At 24.8% G+C, this 21,914-nt stretch overlaps 1 protein-coding gene across 3 annotated transcripts in view; it reads right to left on the bottom strand.

Moving 5' to 3' along the window:
• The window catches only part of Dys (Dystrophin), a 514,896-nt gene that overhangs the window by 368,824 nt on the left and 124,158 nt on the right, over positions 1 to 21,914 (bottom strand). For 2 of the 3 annotated variants that reach the window (XM_067286831.1, XM_067286830.1), the window contains exons 2-3: positions 14,027 to 14,105; positions 10,804 to 10,956 (exon numbers count right to left, since the gene is read on the bottom strand). The exons of the other annotated variant lie outside the window; for it this stretch is intronic. In XM_067286831.1, the coding sequence (XP_067142932.1) occupies positions 10,804 to 10,891 (88 nt within the window). In that variant the 5' untranslated portion in view covers positions 10,892 to 10,956; positions 14,027 to 14,105. The remainder of the gene's footprint in view (positions 1 to 10,803; positions 10,957 to 14,026; positions 14,106 to 21,914) is intronic. 3 annotated transcript variants of the gene reach the window in all.

The raw sequence follows: 21,914 nt of genomic DNA, 5'->3' as shown, positions 1-21,914 counted from the left end.
CATTTTTCTGGAGATTTAACAAATAACTTCCTGTTATATGGTTGTAAATTAAGGAATCTCTCGTACAATTAAAAAACACGAATATAGCGTAGAAAGTATCAAAAAGAATTATCTGATTTAGTTCAAATAAATTACGATTTACGGAAAGTGATTTCCCGAAAGTTAACAGCTATATTGCTTCTGTTGACTTTCCCTCCCAAAAATTTTTTGCAGGGTCGCAAAAGTATTACGTCACTAGAGAATTCTTTTCACTTCTTTTTTTAGATCTAATGCAGAAAAATAATTCATTTAAATAAAATAAAAACATTTTAATTTCAGCTATTTTAAACAAAAAACTGATAAAAACAATAATGTTGTTTTAGTAAGGTTTGAAAATAAAAAGAAATAATTATGTTATTGTAAAATTTATTATTAATGTGGCTGCATGTTTATCACTTTTCATTGTTTTAGCTCAAACTATCTGAACTTTAATAGATTTTTCAAAAATAACTACTGTCTTTTGGAGAATATCGGATAAACAATATTAATGCAATATCATAAAAAATGTAATGAAAAAATGCAATTTTCATTTTTGGGACCCGTAAATTTTTTTTGCAGGCGCCCTCAAATTTATAGTTACGCACTAATAATAATCCATTATTAAGGTTATTAATATATTTTTAATATAATTTATTCTTGGATACATATTTAGAAAGACAATTAATTATTATTCAAACAAAAATATTAATTATTATTGATAGTTTAATTCTTAATTATTATTTAAAATTGTGTAAAAAGCAAAAGTTTTGATACAATTTCAATTATTGTTTTTAAATTAAATACTGATTAAAATGTATTAATAAAAGTACCGAATGTATTAAATTCTAATTAATTTAATTCATATTTCACATAATAATCTATTCTTCGGTTTAGACATACATCACTATATCTTATAAAATATATATCATAATAATTATATCATATATATGTTTATTAAAATTTAAATATATATTAAACAGTATCGAAAGTATAGAAGCTATTGAATATAATACATCCAATTAGAGAATAAATTACGATGCAGACAGCTGAAAATTATTTTCAAGGTTTTTCTAGACAGAATTTAATTTCTTTGGTAGCATGCTTAACGTTTTGAGTTACACCGGATACTTTCTTTCATCTTCCAATATTGAAATTAAACGAAATTTTTAATTTTCAATGTTATTCAACTGAAATGATTTATAATTTGTTATTTGTTAAATATGTTATTATAATCGTCATCCAGTTATCTCGCAAACAAACTTATATTGGCTAAATACAATTTTCAATGAGAAAATAAAAATGTAATATAACCATTTCATTTATATATATAATTCTGAAGATTGTAATTTTTCATAGTGTTTAATATTCCGTAGTTTCCTTAATTATTATTATATGAAAACCTACAGACGTTCCTGGTCGAGTTTGATGTTTAGATTGGTCGTGTTGTTATTCTGCTATTCACTTCGTAAGACCATGTAACTTTATTGAATTTTTCATATTTTTCAAATTTCGTACTATTCAATTAGCTGTATTGGTTTGTCATCTGATATTTTTGAACATACCATTAACCCAGTATCTTAATAGTGGAAAGTATATAAGCATTTAGAAGCAAGCAAAGTTATCAACGTTTTTCTTAAAATTAATTTGTCCTCTTTACTGTTAATTAATTTTCTGGTTTTGGATGTTGCTTTTTTCAATGTCATAATTAATCACATGATTTAAACTAAACTGTTGCTTTCGTTCAGATGTTTATCTGCTGAGGTATTTAATTTCTTGTAAAAATAATTCATTGTAATCTTACATTTTTCCTTCAATTTTATTGATTACTTTCTTTTTTGAATCGGAAGTTCAAAATGACTATTCTAATAATATTGCATGCCATTGATCTTTATAAAGACATCGGCAATTAATTTGTTAGCAAGCTTCACACTCTCGGTTCCTCTGATTAAGCTGTTGACGTTTGGTATGAATTATTAATACTGGTTATATTTATGATACCTTCTCATGCAAAGTATCTGATGTACTAAATTCCGTCATTCTTGTGTTGAGTGATTTTTGTAAGCATAAATCATGTAATCATACAGTTCTTCGAATTCTAAAATCTCATTAACGTTAACGATTAAAGATGTTTTCAAAAATACCAAAGACATTTACTCATTATTTAAGAAGATATTTAACTGTTAATCTACAGTTTTCTGTCGATTAATAAAAAAATAAAAAATAAAAAATCTGATTAGTGTGAACTGTTAACTCATAAAACTAACTTATGTATTATGTTGTGTTGTGACCTTTATTAAAATCCTCTTACTGACCAATAAAATCTTGAGTTATCCATTTATTAATACATGCAAGTTGCATAAAAAAAGAACTAATATTTGTTTATTAATTTTTAATTCAATTTTTTTTAAAATTACACATGTAATACAGCAAATAACTATGAATTCTGTATTAAATTTGATTTTAAAATTGAAATGGTGTTTTATGAAAACCTACATATTTACACAATTTCACTGCTTGATTAAAGTGTAAGGTACCAGTGTTTCTAGCTATAGCGTTGAGAAAAATTTGCCAGAAATGAGTTTTAGACTATGCTTCACATTTATTTATCTAAGATTGCCATTTTTGACGAATGGGCATGACAATAAAAAAGAATTTAGGAAAAAATGACAATATAGATACTGTATGAAATACGACTTTTCCATTTAACATTTTAACAGTTACACGATGCTTATACTGTACAGTACATCACATAACTTTCATTTCCGTGAACAAATTAAATTAAATCGATAATATGCATTTTTTTTCTAAGAACACGACGAAAAAGTATCTTATTTGAATTTTGAATAAAGTTTTCAATTTGTGTTTCAGTTTTCATTATCGTAATTAAATGATTGACTTTCGATCCTACACTAGAAAACATAAACCTAGCAACAAGATGATTATTTTTGATTTTATTATAAACATGAATCGATTTTTCCTACATTAAATGAAAGGATATATCAAAAATGATCGTATTCCTTCTAATGTTATAGTGATATAATACTGAAGGCATCTGAAAAGTGTAAACATCTTTCAGATAAGTAAAGTATTTTAATGTTATAAAGTAAAAACTAATCTGAAAGAACTATAATGTATGTGTAGTTATTATAATATTTTAATGTTATTTGAAGTTTCATGTAAAGATGTGTAGTTTCTAATGTTATTTCTTTCAAAGATTAAATAATTGGCAGATGTCTAATACATATGCATAATATTCTGAACTACAAAATCCAAAATATTATCCATCAAATTGTAATGATGTGTACATTTAAGCTTGTCTACGGATAGGATAAACTGTTATGTTTGCCGATTCGTACAAGTTAGTGCGTTAATGTAAATCACTTGATATATCAGTTTCAAGATTGAATTTTATTGAAATCGTGCATGCTTTAATTACATAGCCTATATATATGCTTTACTAATTCGTAAGTGAGATCTAGAGTTAAGTTATTATTCGTTTAATATCATTATTTTAACAATATTCGATATTTCATATTTTAAATAAGTTTTAATTATAAACAATTGATTTGACTATCTTGTGAATTTCGTTACTTTAATATTGTTTTTTTATCTAATGTTTATTTCTATTTTTTATTTATTTTTTTATTTATTACAGCGCATTGGAAGTGCATCTCCGTCTTAACAAAATCCCGACAAATATTTATTTAAAAAGAGAAATAAAATAAAGTAACTATTTTCACTTTTTCAAAAACTAAAGATTATTTTTAAAACAAATAATATTATTGCTGAAAAATGAGATAAAGTTTAATGCTTTATATAATAAAAATTAGTATCATTCGCTTAGGCTATACAGTTTTCTTTTTCGAAAACTTTTACATGCTTGAAATGCAAATCATCAAATACAAAAAATGAAAAAATATTAATGAGAAATATCGCTGTAATTTCCATAATTATATATAGAGTTAATTGCAACAAATTGACAAAATTTTTAATAAATTATTTAAAAAATTTATCTTATATTTCATTTAGTTTTTCGTTTTCTTCAAACGAATTTACTCTCTTTAAAATAAAAAGTCGTACTGCGTATATATTATTATTTTTTTCCATCGTGCGAGCACAAGGATTTTTTTTTCCTTTGCCCCTCGGATATTTATTCAAACCCACAATAAGATGACCCACTGATGAGATATGGAGATATATTCGGGTAATTGTTTTTCTTTCCGTGCTTTGGGTACTAAGAAAGCTTTTTTTCGCGAGTTCGGCCGGGCCCACAATGGGGCGGTCAGGTGGTGAGTGACGGGCTCAACGTATCCCAGACAGATCACCCATGAAAAATTCTTAAATACAATCGTTGTTTCTATGATTTATATACAGGTACTCCTCACTTTACGACCTATCTGCTTAACGACCCCTCGCACTTACGACCAATCGAGTTTCGACCTGCAATTCGGGGAATCCCTTCTAGGCTTGAGTGTCGGTCAGTGGCGGATGGTGACATGCGCACTAAGCGTACTATAATAGTCTTATAGTACTATAATCGGCTAATAGCATACTATAATAGTCTTTTTTATGAATAAATTTGAAGTTTGTTGCATAATTTGTATAATTTTACAACGATCCTATATTCCCGGCGCAAGCTCCTCGCTTATCGACCAATTCGCTTAACGACGTAGTCGTCGGAACGGAACTCCGTCATAAAGTGAGGAGTACTTGTATTTATAATTAGTTAACACAATTCTTGATTATGAAGATAATTTCTGTAACACTTGTTATATATAAAATTGTTTACTTTTAATGCATTTTATTTTTTCAGTATTAGTATCATTTAGCAATTACTATCACGAAGTGTTTCGATCATTATAGTTATTCGCATCTTCTCGATATCGTTTAAAGTTTTGATTTTCTTATTCAATTTAATTACTCTATCAACTAAATCAGTTTTTGAGAAATATTTTAAAAAATTACAAGAAAACACTAAAGTAAAATTTGGAACCTTTTAATAGTAAAACTTTATGAAACTATTTGCAAATCCAAAGTTAACAACTCTTGAAAATGCTTATCTATTATAAATATATTATGATAAATTCAATCAATCAAATACTTACTTCAACCAATATTACTTACTTCATTCATAAGAGTTCATTTGGATTTATAAATTTATAATTGCAAAATTCGGAAACGTAATCGAAGCCTCTTTATAGTTTGACATCTGGAATACAAGATATGTTTTTGCAATATATTTCGTCGGTTATAATAATCATGCTAACGAAAACGAATACTTGATACCATTTCTGTTTTCAATTAATCAAAATGATTAAAAATAAAATTCGACTTTTGTCAACCATTAAAAATTTGACCGATTAAGGAATTTTTCTCTATAACAAAAAATTTTATATAAAAATTTAATATAATGAAATGAAAATTTACGTCACAAAATAGAAAAAATCAGATAATAAAAATTCCTAATTTCTATTTCAAATGTGGAAATGGTTAAAAAATAAAACAAATGATTAATTTAATGATATCGACTGATTAAAGTTAAATTTAAAACCTCTTTGAATTTATTTTACAAATAAAAGGCTATTGTATCTCACGTCGTTTTTCTTTCAGCAAATTTTTAGAACAAATTTTTGAACAACATTTTGCTTAAATATAGTATATTATAGAATGCCACCAAACGAAATAATTATTTTTCAGATATTACGAACTTTCCCTAAATACAGTAGAGCGTCGATAAGTGAAACGTCGGTAAGTGGAATGGCCGGAAAGTGGAACGATTTTCAGTCGGACTGTGTCGTGCTGAATCGAATGTTTTTGATACTAAATTTACTTCTAAAGTATAATTTTCATGTTTTTTTATATTCTTTAATATATTTATTTTGTTTGTACAAAATGCAGAAATAATTTTTAACGATACGATAGCCTCGATGATTATTATAAAAATTTTCGTTAGGCTTAAAATCGACGAAAATTCAACACGAAGCGACACGCAACGGAGAAAAATTTGAACATCGGACAGGTTAATGTATTTTTTCGTACAAAGTCGGAAACTGGAACAAATCATTAACTGGAAGGACCCCAGTCCCCAATTGGTTCCACTTATCGACGCTCTACTGTAATTTGTATACAGCGAAAACGACAATGGGTTTTCAATATATAACAGAATGTCTATGTACACAAGTTTGTGAAATTAATAAAAGGATGTTGGCGATGGGATCACGAACGTCCGCTGGGGAACAGGTCATTTGCCCTCACTTATTTGAGAAGTTAGATATATTAATGTGGAGTATAATAATATTATTATTATCAATAAATGTAACGTTAAGAATTGAAATAATAAATTGAATTAAAAATGAATATATTTGAAATAACGAATAATGAACTACTGTATAACTTTAAGCAATAATTATGACAGTGGATAAGTATGACAGAGTATACCATTTTGCATTCCTTGGAAAGATGTAGTGAACGACAGGATGGGTTAAAGAGTCAGCTTGCCGCTTTGGTGAATCCGGGATCGAAGCCGGATGGTCGGAAAAAACCTCAAATTTTTCATAGGTGGTCCATTCCGGCTATGTCGGGCCTCGTCTCATTCCCATTGTAGGCTTGACGAACCCGTGATAGGTATGATTAAAAATACCCTCTTTAATGCCGACGGAGTGAAAAGAGAGGAAAAACATCTCAAAAAGAAAAATACACAATAAGCAAGTAGTATAATTAATGTTACAAAATATTATTTCGTATACAATAAAGAATGTATTCTAAGAAATTGAAAATTTTCACTGTATACTTGATATCTTATAGTATATACCTTCTTTCTATGGCACATTTCATAATGTTTGTATATTATCTTAAGATAAAACCGAAATTCTATGAAATGTCGCTAGTTATAAATATTTATCGTTTATTCACTTCAAATAAAATATTCATAAGTAATAGAATAAAAGATTTTCTAGATATAGCCTAGTAGGAACGATAAACCTAACTTCTTTCCTTTCACAAAGAAAAGCTTTTAAGTAAAAATGTTTATTCGTTATAAGTATTGTTTGTCGTGTGTCTTAATTAATTTTAAATTCCAGATAATAAACTATGCCAATCAGTATTATCCTTCATCTTTGTTAGTTCATCCAACATGAATAAAGGATAGAGAGCGACGCCCCATGAGTCAAGCTCATTCCTAGTGAGTAAAATTGAGATCGATCATGTGGTTTATATGTACTAATACCACACGAAAAAATCCACTTTAATCTTCTCTTAAGCAGCATATTTCCTATTTTCCTGCTTTATCAAAACGATAGTCCGCCTGAGAAAAAAATTTTGTGTAAATAAAAAGATTTTCATCAAAACCATATAAACTGTACTTTATATCTTATCATGATTTTTACATTTTTTTTGTCTTGTAAAAAAACTCCATGAATGTTAAAATACATCATTAAAAATATTTACTAAAATGTTTTTACATTGTTTTATGTTTACTGTACATTTGCATAATTAATTCTACGAATTAAAATAACTAGTATATAAATAATATATAATAACTTTTAAAAGATGAAGATATTTTTTTATTTAAAATTCACAGACACTCGATATATTAAACAATTACACTACACAAAGAGGATTACACAAGATTTTTTTCCAAAACAAAACGGATGAAATAAACATGTTTTATAAAAAAAACGTTAAAGATGAGCTCCAGTCTGCATTTTTAATATTTTCTGTATATTAAGAGTTTAAGCCTATAGAATCTCATATAGGTTTAATAAATAAAAATTAGCTTGTAATTCAAATTAACATTTGTGTAAATATGTAGAATTAAGCAGCTACTCTTAATTAACCGTCATTTTATGTTCGCCATTGTTTATTTTTGTTACTTTGCAATGTAAATACTGTAATTTTATTTATTTTAATCTAAATAATTAATATATTTTCTTAATATTTTCTTATTTAATTAATTAATACATTTCTTTCATGTATATAAATTATTCTTTATTATTTTGATTTCATTTAATTAAGTAAATGTTAAAACTTTCTTCAAAATCTAATTTAAAAAATTTATTTACTTTAGAAGTTATAAAACTAATTAACATGAAAATATATATTTTTTAATGTTTCCAATTATAGATTTTTAATTAAAATACCTTATTATTATTTAATTTTTATCCGATTTACTTATCGAGCTTCTTTAATGTAACGATTTTATTTTTCACCGATTAATTATCAAATTATTTTAAATTATATTATGAACTTATTAGTGTTTATTTAATATAATGAAATTTAATTACTAATAATAAATATTTAAAAATGAACATTTATTAACTTGTTCTTAGTTATTGCTTAATATGATATGGTGGCATATTTAATTCTTTTATAAAAATATACAAATTGGAAGATACCATAATACAGTAATCGTCGAGAAATATCAATATATCTCAATTGTAAATTGATTAGATTATATAATTTATTATAAAATTAAAATTTTAAAGAACTTATTTAGCAAATTATTATTATTTTTTTATACCAAAAAACTTATTAAAATAATGAAAAAAATTATGGACTGTTATCATTTTCTTTTTTCCTTTTCTTACTATGGTAATCAAATTAAGTGTTCTACAGTTAAATTTAATTAAATAAAAATAATATTTCAAGAATTAAACATTTGAATCTGAATTTTTTCTTGATCAAATATACAAAGATTTTTAAATAGACAGTCATTTGGTATTATTTTTTCTAAAATGCTGCTTCCTTAAACTTATTTATCTACCTTTACGTCTATAAAATATCTATTTGAAATATTTAATTTGTATAAATTTAATTTTTTAAAAATTCTTTAAATATGCAGAAGTTTTTCTTTGAAAACTTCAATTAGATTAACTACATACTTATTAATAAAAGTTTATGGTTACAGATATATTGCAAATGTAAATTAAATTATAATTAAACGGAAGAGATCATTTTTAATAAAATAAAGTAATATCTTACATATAACCAAGGTAGAGCTTACTTAAAATCATTATAAATTGTACAAAGTGGCATTTATTACAATGAAAGAAACTAAACTTGTTATTCTTTGTTGAAATTAAAGGTTACATGAACTTGGAAGTAACGTAATCAATAAGCTTTGTAGACCTTTTAAATTTGTTTCCTAAATAAATAAACATATGTGCAGTTGTTTAAAAGCTATCTTTATCTTAGTTCGTCTCAAAAAAATAATAAAATCAAACTAATATAGTTGAATTCAGAGAAAAGAATTAAAACTTTTGCAAAAACTCTTACTCTAATGAAAAATTAGAAAAATTAAAATTTGTTCAAATCAAATTAATTCTCATATAATGTATACCTCTGTTTGATATAAATGACGTAAAAAGTACTCCAAAATGTTTGAGAGAATAATTTTAATTTTAATTTTAAAAATTTTACTTTAAAATCAAAAAAACTCCGAATTAATTTTTTATAAGGCCTATCTTATAAAATAATGATATATTATTATTTCAAAAAGCAAATGAAATTTTTATAAATTATTTTTTAAGATTTTAACTTTTTTAAAATGTTTAGTTTTTATCAAGTAAAATAAATAATAAATCGTTAAATTAAAACTAATGTAAAAATATTTTTAATTTAAAATTATATCTAAATTTTTAAATGATTCATCATTTATTTTATTTTATCTACGTTTTTTTAAGATCACAACTTAAATAATTTTTCAATTAAATAGAAAAAATAATGATAATTTACGTATATATGGATCTTTATAAATTAAATGTAACTTTATTTGAAAAAAATGTTTACCGTTTATTGTTATTTAAAATAAATTAATAAAAAAATGCTTAATCCAATAACATATTTCAATATTTAAATAAATTTGTTTCATAAGCTATCTTAAATGAAAAAAATAAAGGATAGAGAAGTAAATATTTTACGCAAAATATTAAAACTATTCAACATCACATCATTTAACAATACATCATCACAAATCAATTCAGATAATTTTTTTTTATTTACTTTAAAAATTAATTATTTATTATAGTAATAAATCATTAATTCCGGAAATTTAATTGAACTGTGCTGGACAAATTTGCTATTACAATTAATAAAGATTGTACGTCGATAACGTATTAAATTAAATAATACTAAATTGTCATTATCGTAACTCATTTATAGATTTTAACTTATTAATGAATTGCAATAATATATGTTTAGAATCCGAACTTTTCTTTATTTCAATATTTATTTTGTATGTTAAAATTCTTATTTACCAGAAACAAATATTACAAATTGACAATATACATTATATATTTTAGCTATTGTAGGGTTTACATTAGTATTATATTACATTATAATACTATATGTAATATCCTTACTACTGTATATAGTAATGATGTATTCGATTATATTTTAAATTTTTTATTCTTTCAGTTTAAAAATATTATCGCATTTGAATGAGAATATTTTAAAAAATGATAACCGATCTCAGGAGCTATGAAATTATAAAACTGTTTTAAAAAAATTAATCCTGCTGATGATTCATTACTCTGGCGTCTCCTATAAACAGACTAAACACGCAATTATACGTATACACCGTATAAGGAACTGATCTAAACTATAAGAATGTAAACAACTTCAAACTTTCTGAGCGATTAAAAGTGTAATCGAGCTTGTTAAGATTTCCTTCATCTTTGAAAAACATGTATATAAATAAGTTTACATTAAAATTTTTAAAAATTAAGAGTGGATTGATTCATTATTAATATAAGTTATAAAAATAAAAAGTATATATAATAGACTTACCACGAATTTCTTTAATTCTTTGGCAGAATTGTTCTTCTATTAGACTTAGATCCAGGCAGTCTTCTACGGCTGCCTCATTTTCCGACATTATTATTTACCTTTTAATGCAAGCTTTGTTTTCAGTATCCTCTAGTTATACTTCTTAGAAGTTCACTATAATATATATATATATATATATATATATAAACAGGATAATATTAATTAAAATATCATGTACAAGAAACTCCCTATAATTTAAATCTTTAATTCACCGATTCTAAGAATTGTCTTAAACTAAAACATCTATATGATATTTTTTCGTCTAAATAAAATTTATTATATTTAGTATATGCTTAAAAGTTTTTTTATTATTTCAAAAGATCAAAATGAATGTGTTTACAACTTAGTTTTATTACATTCTAATTATTAACGTGTGATTGGACTTGTTAATAACCAGTCCGTTGACTAAAAAAAAAAGGACATTTGGATGAATGCATTCATTCTTCGAATACCAACATTTATTGCTCTGCTTGCACAATAACATTCTTGTTAATCACTTGAGAAGAAATATTTAAGTATGAAGAAAATCAAATTTCTTTGTTATGTGTAGTGGCTTAAATTTAAATTCAAATTTTGCAGTAGAATAAATTAAAATTTTTTTTTGTATATTAAATAAATTCAGCTTTATTAATGTGTTATAACTTATTAAATTTGATATTTTATAAATAAAAATACATAACATTTTATGACTATTTTATTTTATGGCTGGTCTAAAATTATTAATTTAATTAGAGAAATCGCTTAAAATGTTGATGATAATTCAATTTTGATACAAGATAAATAATAACTAATATTTAGCTTTAACTCGGTGAATATTATTTATTAAATGAAATATTGAGAATAATTAGTTATTTATCACCAATCATTCAAAACTGAAAATTTACTATAATAACCGAAGAAAAAACTTATGTACCTTTTTTCTAAGAAATGTATATGCACACACAAACAAATATCTATACAATATATACGGGTATAAAGATCTAGTTAAATAATTTATAATAAATTTCACGCCAAACTTTATTACTATGTTTTTATTGATGACTAAAAGGAATATTAATTGCATAATTAACCTACTTTACATCAACAATTAATATTATGTGCTTATCAATTTTAATTCAGTTCTAATTATCGTTCATCAAGTTATTTCATTCTTACTTCAACTAATAAAAGCTAATCTTTCTCTACGTACTAATGACATAGAATAGCTTTAATATTTCATAATTTTACAAATTTTATAATTATCTAAAATTAAATTTAATAAATATAAAATTATATTAACTGATTGTGAAGTTAATTAATGCAAAAAAGAAAAAATAAAACCAATAAAATATTCATAAATGAATCCAGTTAGACTACTAAAGACTTACTCTGTTATCTACCCAATAAATGAATTAATGTTTAGCATGTAAATTCAATGGTCGAATAAAAATGATTTGGTCTATCTAAAAATGATTGATATGCTATTGTTGAACTGAAACGGACAAACTGAAGATTTGTTGTTATTTAACTTCCAAGTTTTAAACAGGGGAGGAATCAAAGATATAAAAATATTTTGGTTTTAAAAATTAGAATAAGTTTTATTCTAAATAAAATAATTATCCTCATTATAAGATTAAAACTTAATGCTGAGAATTTCGTAAACTACGCATTTTTCATTATATTCTATAGTAAACTAAAAACATAAATACAGTAAATATATTATCAATCAATCAATCAATCAATCTTTATTATTTGATATAACGGGTGTTATTACAAAGGGGTTAAAGAACATTGTTCATGTATCAAACTTAAAATAACAAAGAAATTATATAATTTGTATAAAGTTTGTACAAATGGCAAAACTATCACCGAACAAAATTTGGTAACAAAAATCAGATGGCAGTGTAGCAACTCGAACATCCAAAAGAATGTGGCAAGAATCAAGAAGGTGTTTTCTCATATCCATCACTGTTGTTCCACAAAAAGGACACTCAGAGTCACCTAAGGCATTAATTATTTTACCATTTAGGTTTATCGAAAACCTATTTAATCTAAATTGTGCAGCTAATGACTTTACTTTATAACTCAAATTAGACAATAAATAAGGCACTGGACTTCACATTCCATTAAGAAAAATTTCACTGTTCCAACCTCTTTCCCTCAAATAATGAACATCTTTTAACTAATATAAGTCTCTTAGTCGTTGATCACAGTCCAAAAAGAACAAACTTTCACTTAAATACATATAACTAGAGGACAATCCAATATTATTTAGTAATCCTTTAGCAATAGCAGGCCATGGCTTCAAAAAGGAATTACCATTTATTTTTGAAAGTCTTGTATATGTCAATTTTCGGTAGTCATCTTCCGGTAGGTCAATAAGTTTCCTCCAAAATCTAAACAATTTTATCGACAATCCAATAGCAAGGGGAGGTCTCCCCAATTCCATTCTCACTGCAGGTCCTGAGACAGATCTGTTAATATGGAACTCCTGCTTAAAGTAGAATAACTGTATTGATTCAAATTTGTCTACTAAAAGACCGCTCCAAACCGGAAAAGCATAAAACATACTTGGTGCAATCAAAGAAATCAAATAATTTAAAATAATTATTTAATGAAGACGCTTTAATTTTAATAAGTAACTTGATGGGATTGGAGATTTTAGATTTTGCAGCAAGTAATCCTTTGTTTAAATGATAGGAGAATGTGCCATGTGAAGAAAAATAAATACCCAGATATTTAAAATTTGACATCATTTCCAGTTTACGATTTTCTAAATTGTTATCATATTATAAACAGAATAAAATACGATGTCGGGATGTATGCATTGACAATTTGAATTTAAAAATTTTTTAAAACATTAAACATATATAGATTCCATTTAAAATATTTGATTCTTATTAAAAGTGAAATGAGCATGTAAAACTAAATATAGTATGGAATCTATATTTTTAATATCGATGTTTTAACGCGTTAAAAATCATAAATATTCTTTAGATTATATAATAACTTATTTAATTTATTAAAAATTTACGATCATTAATGAACGGATGTCACCATAACTCAGCTAATTAATAAATCAATATATGTCTCAAATTGATATATGTTCCAATATAAATTAGATTCTTTTATTTTTTATGCAAAAAGTTCATTCGGAAAGAAATTTACATTAAATATTAATTAAAAATCATATTTTAGTTCTTACCTTTTATTTACATTTTAACTTTTTCCAACATTAAGAAACATAATATTAAGGGACGTTCTATTAATTGACTTCATTTAGCCTATAAATAAAAAAAATAGTTTAAATAAATTATTATATTTTATTTCATATATAACAATTATTTAAATAAAACTCTGTTGATATATTATTATAAATATTATTATACATTTATATTATAGCACACATTTACATAATATAAATAAGTATTTGTATATATACAAATATCAAATAAAATAAAAATTTTATAATTATACAATTATATATAAATTATTAACATATTATCATTTGTAATTATAGTAAATATAAAGATTTCCAGTGATTTTATATAACACCCACACTTGTTTATAAATTTATTAAATATTTTAAATGCTCCTAACATTTATCATTAAACATTAATAATTTTATAAAATCGCTTTTTCTGCAACATAGGTCATATTAAACACGAACATGCATCGTTAATAAGCATAAAAACAATGTAAAAACTGAATAAATGATGTGTCGGTCTTTATTACATGATAATATAATATATGCAAATGAATTTATTAATATTCAAATCATTTTCAGGGAGTTTATCGTTATTTTATCCATTAATTGAAAGAACCAATAATTAGATCTTATTTGTTATTTTTCATATCCAATGCAATTATTTATTTTATTTTGCCGAAATGTAATAGACAGATTATAAAATATCTCCGTTGTGTCTATTTACTTCGATAATAAAAGTGGCTTAACTCGAAGATCTTTAAGAATAATAAAAAATTAATAAATGATTTATTTCGGAAAATTTATAATAATCAAAAAATGATAATATTGATATTTGTCCCGAATCTGTCGAGCCCCGTTCCATACCACATGGTCGCACCGATTGTGGAATGGATAAGAAAGAACCCTTTAGTATCCATAGAGCAGAATAAGGAAAAAATTCTTAATTGGCTGCAATTTGAAAAAAAAAAATTGTAGTCGTATAAATTCTCACTGTTGTCTGTCCTTTCTTAATTTCGAGAAAGGAGTTAGATAGATGACCGGCACTACTCTATTGCTAACAGGAAAAGTATAATGTACCGGGGCAAGACACTACTAATTGAGGTGGAGAGCATATTTTTTAAATTAAATAAATTAAAAATATGATTAAAAATTGCAGTCCAGCAATGTCACAATAAATAATTGTTCGTTTGAATGAAAGCAAACTTTATGTAATATCTAATATCAGGTCAAAGTTTGAAACAGAATAATTAATTTAATTTAATCTTATCTACAAAAGTAAAAATACTGCTAAGAATACTACACAATACATAAATAGACTGTATTAATACTCTATTTATAGTAATAATGAAAATGATTATAATCTTATCTTCACACTATCATCGTGAACTAAACTAAATATTTGCAATGTATTAAATCGCTCACAATAAACAATAATTGTATAATTCAAACAAAATTAAAGATATAAAGCAAATTTAGAAATTAAAATTGCCTCAGTTTAGTTTAGACAATCGTCTATTGTTTATATTGTTTAACTATGAAGTATAATAATCCAGTGTTAATAAGTTTGCCTCCTTATTAAATTCAAATGCATATTTTATCCACTAATTTAATTATAACGATACAATATTTGAATTATAATGTAGAAATTTTAATGACGATACTAATTTACATCATTATTTCGAATTGGGCTAATTAAATTTAGCGTGAAAGAAGTCTTTGAGAACTTTTTGCGAAAAGTTTTTCTGTATTAAAATAAATTTTCACTTAGTTTTTAGTAATTTATAAAGAATTAAATCATCATAGTTATGATTTGTAAAAACCGAACTTAACAATCGTTTAATTTATTTTGTATTTTAAATAATTTAATGTTAAATGGATTATTTAAAATTGATTAAATGCACATTCAAAATTATAAAAATTAACAAATCAGAAATCAAAATGGAATACGATAAATTAATAAGGTTGTTGAATCTTTTCCAACATACACACGCTACTTTCTGGTTTATTTTTCTACATCTTTCATTGACATTTCCATTTCTTCGAGTATTCGTTTTATTTATCATTCTGAAGTTAAATATACTTCCTCTTAAATAACCCTTATATAAATATACTTTCATTTATTCATATTTATATTTGGTAAATTTAAATTTAGTTTCATAACGAAACGAAATAAAAACTATTCAATATTTTCGCAACGAAATAAAATTACTTTTAAAATATTATAAAATATATACACCTATCAAAAATACGGCTTTTTTCAAAGATGCAAAATTTTAAAATTAAAAAAAATATTGTATAAAATACTTTTTTCCATCTTATATATTATCTTGTTTAGATGAATATTACAACTGTTTAATTTCATTTATGACTGTACACTGTACCGCCATCTATCCATACATATTGATTACATTTAAATATTCTTTTATAGATAATTATTCTTTGGTGTACTGTATATTGATATATTTACTTTGAATTGTTAGAAACGTATCGAGTAAAAAATTTGATAAAATAATGGACGAATATTCTAAGTAAAGGTTTCGTTTAAAAATATTTGCAATTATAATCTTAAATATTTAAATAATATTTAAATACATTTTATTATTTTCAATAAAATTAATTTTTTTAAATAAAAATTATTAATATCTGAATATTCTGATTAAATATTATAAAATATTTAATCAAAATATTGAAAGTCTATACATATTACAATTCATTTTCAGTCCTAATATTTACATTAAATATAGTGAGATTAATTCTATTTTTAAAATGTCCAGCAACTAATAAAAAAATTATAATTAGTTGAATTTTATAAGTAATTTATTTCACTAATGCGAATAAAATGAAATTTACTAGCTTATATTAAATGATTCTTTAATGTCTTGACAAAGTGAATAAATAATCCAATATAATTCTATGTTAACAGCATTTCTTCCCACAAATTCTAAGAAATGAAGAATGCATTTACTATTCAGATTACTTTCACGTATTTTGCAATTTTTTACACTATATCACATTTTTTATAAATTATACGACAAACGTGTCACTACAGGTCTACATGATATTTCGTGACCCGACGTCACGGACTTGCAAGTGAAGTTTTAGTGGTCATGATTGCTACTTTGCTTTAAATAATGAATAAAGCCGAAAATTCTTGGATAATAAAAAACAAAATTCTATTCAAGTAATTTATTTAAAAACAATTATTTTTGTAATATCGTTATCTTCGCATCATCCATTAAGGCATTATTGAGTATTAACTTGAGTATCTTTCGAATTTCTCTAATGTTTTAAGCAAAATAAATTTTGAAAACGTTTAAATTATTGTACTTTAAATAAAGATGATTTGCTTTAATTGATTTCATACACGAAGCGATTTTGCGTATTTCTTTCGGAAAAACACAAACCAATTCCGGATTGTTGTTCTTATAGCATATGAATAGAATATTAATAATTATTTATATATAAAAGCTTAATTGTATTGCAATAAATAATGCTTAAAATACAGAGCACGAGAGAAACAATAAATTACGTAAAATAATGATAAATATGTAAATACTATATAATTTGATCCCCTACAGAAATTATAATTTCATTTTAAAAGAGATAATCATAAAAAATATTATATTAAAATAAAATTTATTTAAAAACATACATGGAACTACATACAAAGAGCGTTTGATTAATTTAGGTGTTATTTTGTTATTAAAATTCGTCATTAATGTTATTTTTAATATAATTATTAAATTGAAGTTTATTTTAATGAAAGTAACTAATATAGTTCATTATTTGGGCTGAAGTGTACGCTATATAGGAGATTCCGGTTACTCATCATTCAGTACACATGTCATAGTATACGCAATAAAACCATTTAAATTATACTTACCAGTCATTTTCTCAAGATGTAAGCTTATATATTTGAATGCATATAAATTAATCTACTACGAAATATGGTTTGAATGTTAATAAATTCAAATCTAGAACGGATCTAGGATTATCTCTATCGCCCCGTCTAGATCTGTCTCTGATCTGAATATATGCATGCTTGAGTTCACTTATAACTCTGCCGAGATCAAACTAATATATTACTACTTAAGGTAAAAATGAAGTCGAAGTTTTAAGCATTAAGCTTATTAATATTTGAATTTTTCTGAAATACATAAACAGAGAGAAAAATTTTTTAAAGTTTGCAATGGAAAGAAATTCAAATGTTAATACTTGAGTGAAATACGAGGACGTTTCATTAAGTAAAGTAACAAAGCTCAGCACATACGTGAAATTAATCCTTTGATGGATATGTTAGAATTATATCAACCGCTCTGATCGCTGTTTCTTTTCCTTGCCACTACAATGCGCCACAAAACAGGTAGGCTGTGATGTTTAATAAGAAGTTCAAAATGGCGGTGCACATTAAAACGTGATCGAACGTTGAGATCCGAAGTGTGATAAGATTTTTGCGTGTTTTTAAGGCACAACATCATCTGCAATCCATCAACAACTTGTTAATGTGTATAGGTCACATGTCGTGTCACGTAAGCAGGTATGGATGCGTTATAGGCTACTTAATAGCAGAACAAACGTAACCAAGAGCAGCGTTGAGGACTTGAACGCCCAATGCACAGTACACATCTCGCTCCAAGTGACTTTCGTCTTTTTAGACCCATGAAGAAGCATCTGGCTGGAAAGCAATTTGTAACTGAGAACGGGGTTCAAACATGTCGACTAGGTGGAAAAGTAATGTTGATACATATCTGTAACTAGTTATCATTAGATTGATGTGTTCTATTACTATTAAATTTATTCCTACCACACGCATTGTTACCTTACTTAGTGAACGCCCTCGTAATATCTATTTCACATTACCTTTGCAAGCCCAATAATCTCCACGACTTACACTATTTTGTTTGAGGTAAATATAATTTTATGATCTCGAGGAAATAAGCAATTTCTAAAATATTTTTATTCAAATTCTCTAAAATGAACTATTTGAAAAGTGAATATTGTTATAATATTAAAATTTAATTTCTTAATTATTGTTTTACTCTGAGTAAATAGAATTAATAACGGATTGTAATGATATATTCATTGAATTAAAACATTTATTGCTTTACTCAGTAATATAATTTTATAGGGAATTAATACAAAATGAAAATCTCTATCAAACTTTTAAAACATTCTCATACTTACACTGTGTTATCCACTTTATTACAATTTCCTTTATTGGAAAAGATTCACATTAGATTATAATTTAAGCTGGATGGTGGATAAAAGTTTTGCTTAATGCAAATTCCATAAAAATTAAAGAAAACCTGTTACACGTAAGAATTGCTGTTTTATAATGATGACAAATACAAATTGTAGATGTAAAGAAGTTAAATTTTATTTTATTAAGAAAATTACATCATGATACTTGTATATATTAATTTTTTACTGCACAGAAATAAGTATTTCGTGTGAATTACAAACTTTAAAAGGTGTTTGGATTATACTATTTGAAAGGACAGTCTTCTATTGACTGTATTGTCCTCCTGTCTTCTTTATGTCATCATTTTGAGTACAATTTTAAGTGGTTTTTTTGTGTGTAATTTTATTTTATTATCTCCGAAATACAAGATATGATCAAAAAGTTTCCAGAGTGGCTTAATATAAAAAAACTGAGTAAAGACTAAATTAAAGCTGATTTTAAAAATCACCTCTAATTCTTTAAGGAAATGTAAATGTAATTTAATCGAATCTTTAAGTAAATCTACTTTTTAGATTAAATCTAAGAAGTTATGCTTTAATAAACATAATTATTCTGTAAATGTTTTATAAGAAGATTAATCAGATTTCAGATGTCTGACTTAATATAAGATAATTTTTATCTTATATTAAATCTGTTTATTACGAATAACAATTTTGTTAAATTAGCATCCCTATCTCTCCTCAAGTATACGAGAAAGATACCTCGTAAATGTCAATTGAAATATGCATATTAAGTAATAGTGTTACGTTAATATTTCAGAGAAAAGGAAATGCAGTTCACTTACAATATAAATATTATATTAATATCAACATATATAGGCCTATGTACACACGGAGTATGTAGTTCTAACAACGTATATTAGTTTTTATATTGTTATAAGATTAATATACAAGGGTTTATAGAACTTCAACCAATAACTTGATATTTACAAAACCTTGCTTTTAAAAATCATTATAACTTATTTTTATAAATTATCTATTTGATTTTATAATGATTTTCCCGTATAAGATCACATATACATAATCTATTTTATACAATTAAATCATGCTTTAAAAGCAAATACTATATTAATTTATCGATTAAAATAAATGACTGGATGAAAAGAAATTATTGCGAATTTAGTAAAATTTATCTGATTTTGTCGGAAGAAACTGCCGACACTAATATGCCTAATTTGACATTAAACAGAAACAAGAGTTGTCAGAGAGAAGACAGGCGATATGCATAATTTAAATAGATTATCACCTATATCATTTTACACTTAAAATGTTTCCATTGTAATACAATAACTAAATTCATAGATGATTAAAAAACTCATATAAGATAAATTTATTTATTTTTAATCAAAAATGAATGGTTAATAATTTTTGTAATATGCAGTACTAAAATTGAAATGTTTTTTACAATAATTGAATATTTTAATTTATAAAATATCAAAAATTTGTAATATTTTTCAGCTAGTAAACAATATTGTTCATTTCTATTCAATATTTAAATCTATTCTTGCAGAACTGTAAGAAGAGTAAAGAAACCATTGCAAAATGTATGTTTAAGATTTACGATTTTTAAAAACTTTGATTGTTACTTTAATTTGACAACTTACATTCACTTCTACAGATTTAATATTTTCACTTTGCAGAAATCCTTTCTCGAAGAATCGGTAAGAATTATATAAAGATTCGCATTACGTCATTACATCTATATCAGATATTGACAAGTGAAAGTTGTCTTGCTTTAGGCATAAGAAGCAATGTTTCTAACAAAGCGATTCAAATTTCAAGCCAAGACATTGAGTATCCTGTTTATAAAAAATTGAAATGGAGAATTCTTAGAATTGTCAAGCAATATTAATTTATCTATCGTCATGCGTTTATAAGAGTCATGTGAATTTAGTACTTGTATTCATTTGCCTATCAGAAAATCTTGTACTCTACCCGCATCCGCGGATAAAATTGAAAATTATATAGTAAGTGTAATAATTCATATACTGTGTAACAAAATAATCTTAATTTCGATATTAGTCATTGTATAAAAGTATGCATTATATAACATGAACAAATTTAAATATATTCTATTACTGCGGTCATTAAAATTCCAAGTTATTTTATTATGAAATATAAGTTAACTGCACTATTTAATGATAGACTTTAAGCGTGATTTTTATATAATACCTTAATATTTAAATTATTTAAAGCTTTATTCTAATCTACGTAAAAAGTTATCATAAGTTTAAGAACAAATACAAAATAGCACATCTGTATTTGTATGAAGAATACTCCAAAATACTGATTGTCTCTCACACAACTGCAATATACCAAAATACTCATTTAAAACAAATGTTTCTATTCTGACTTTTAAACTAAGATTATTCTGATGAAATTATACACAATGATACTTCACACTTATCAATATTTTAAAAATATTGACTCAGAAGCATTTCTTAGAAGGTTATTAAAATTATTCCTAACCTTGTTCGGATTTTGGATATCTTCTAATTTATTTAGACAAAAATATAATTGATATTGATGCCGTCAGAACTACTCCTAAAATTAAGGAAAAAGAACAGAATCCAAAACGTATATTCAGTTGTCTGTCTACAAGAGATGAATAAATGTATTGTAGTAATGAGTTTCAGCAAGTTTC

Source organism: Centruroides vittatus, unplaced genomic scaffold, assembly GCF_030686945.1.
Source record: "Centruroides vittatus isolate TY-2023 unplaced genomic scaffold, ASM3068694v2 scaffold_386, whole genome shotgun sequence".
Lineage (NCBI taxonomy): Eukaryota > Metazoa > Arthropoda > Arachnida > Scorpiones > Buthidae > Centruroides > Centruroides vittatus.
Note: the sequence above shows the minus strand (reverse complement) of the source record. Positions and strands in the feature narration are given on the sequence as shown.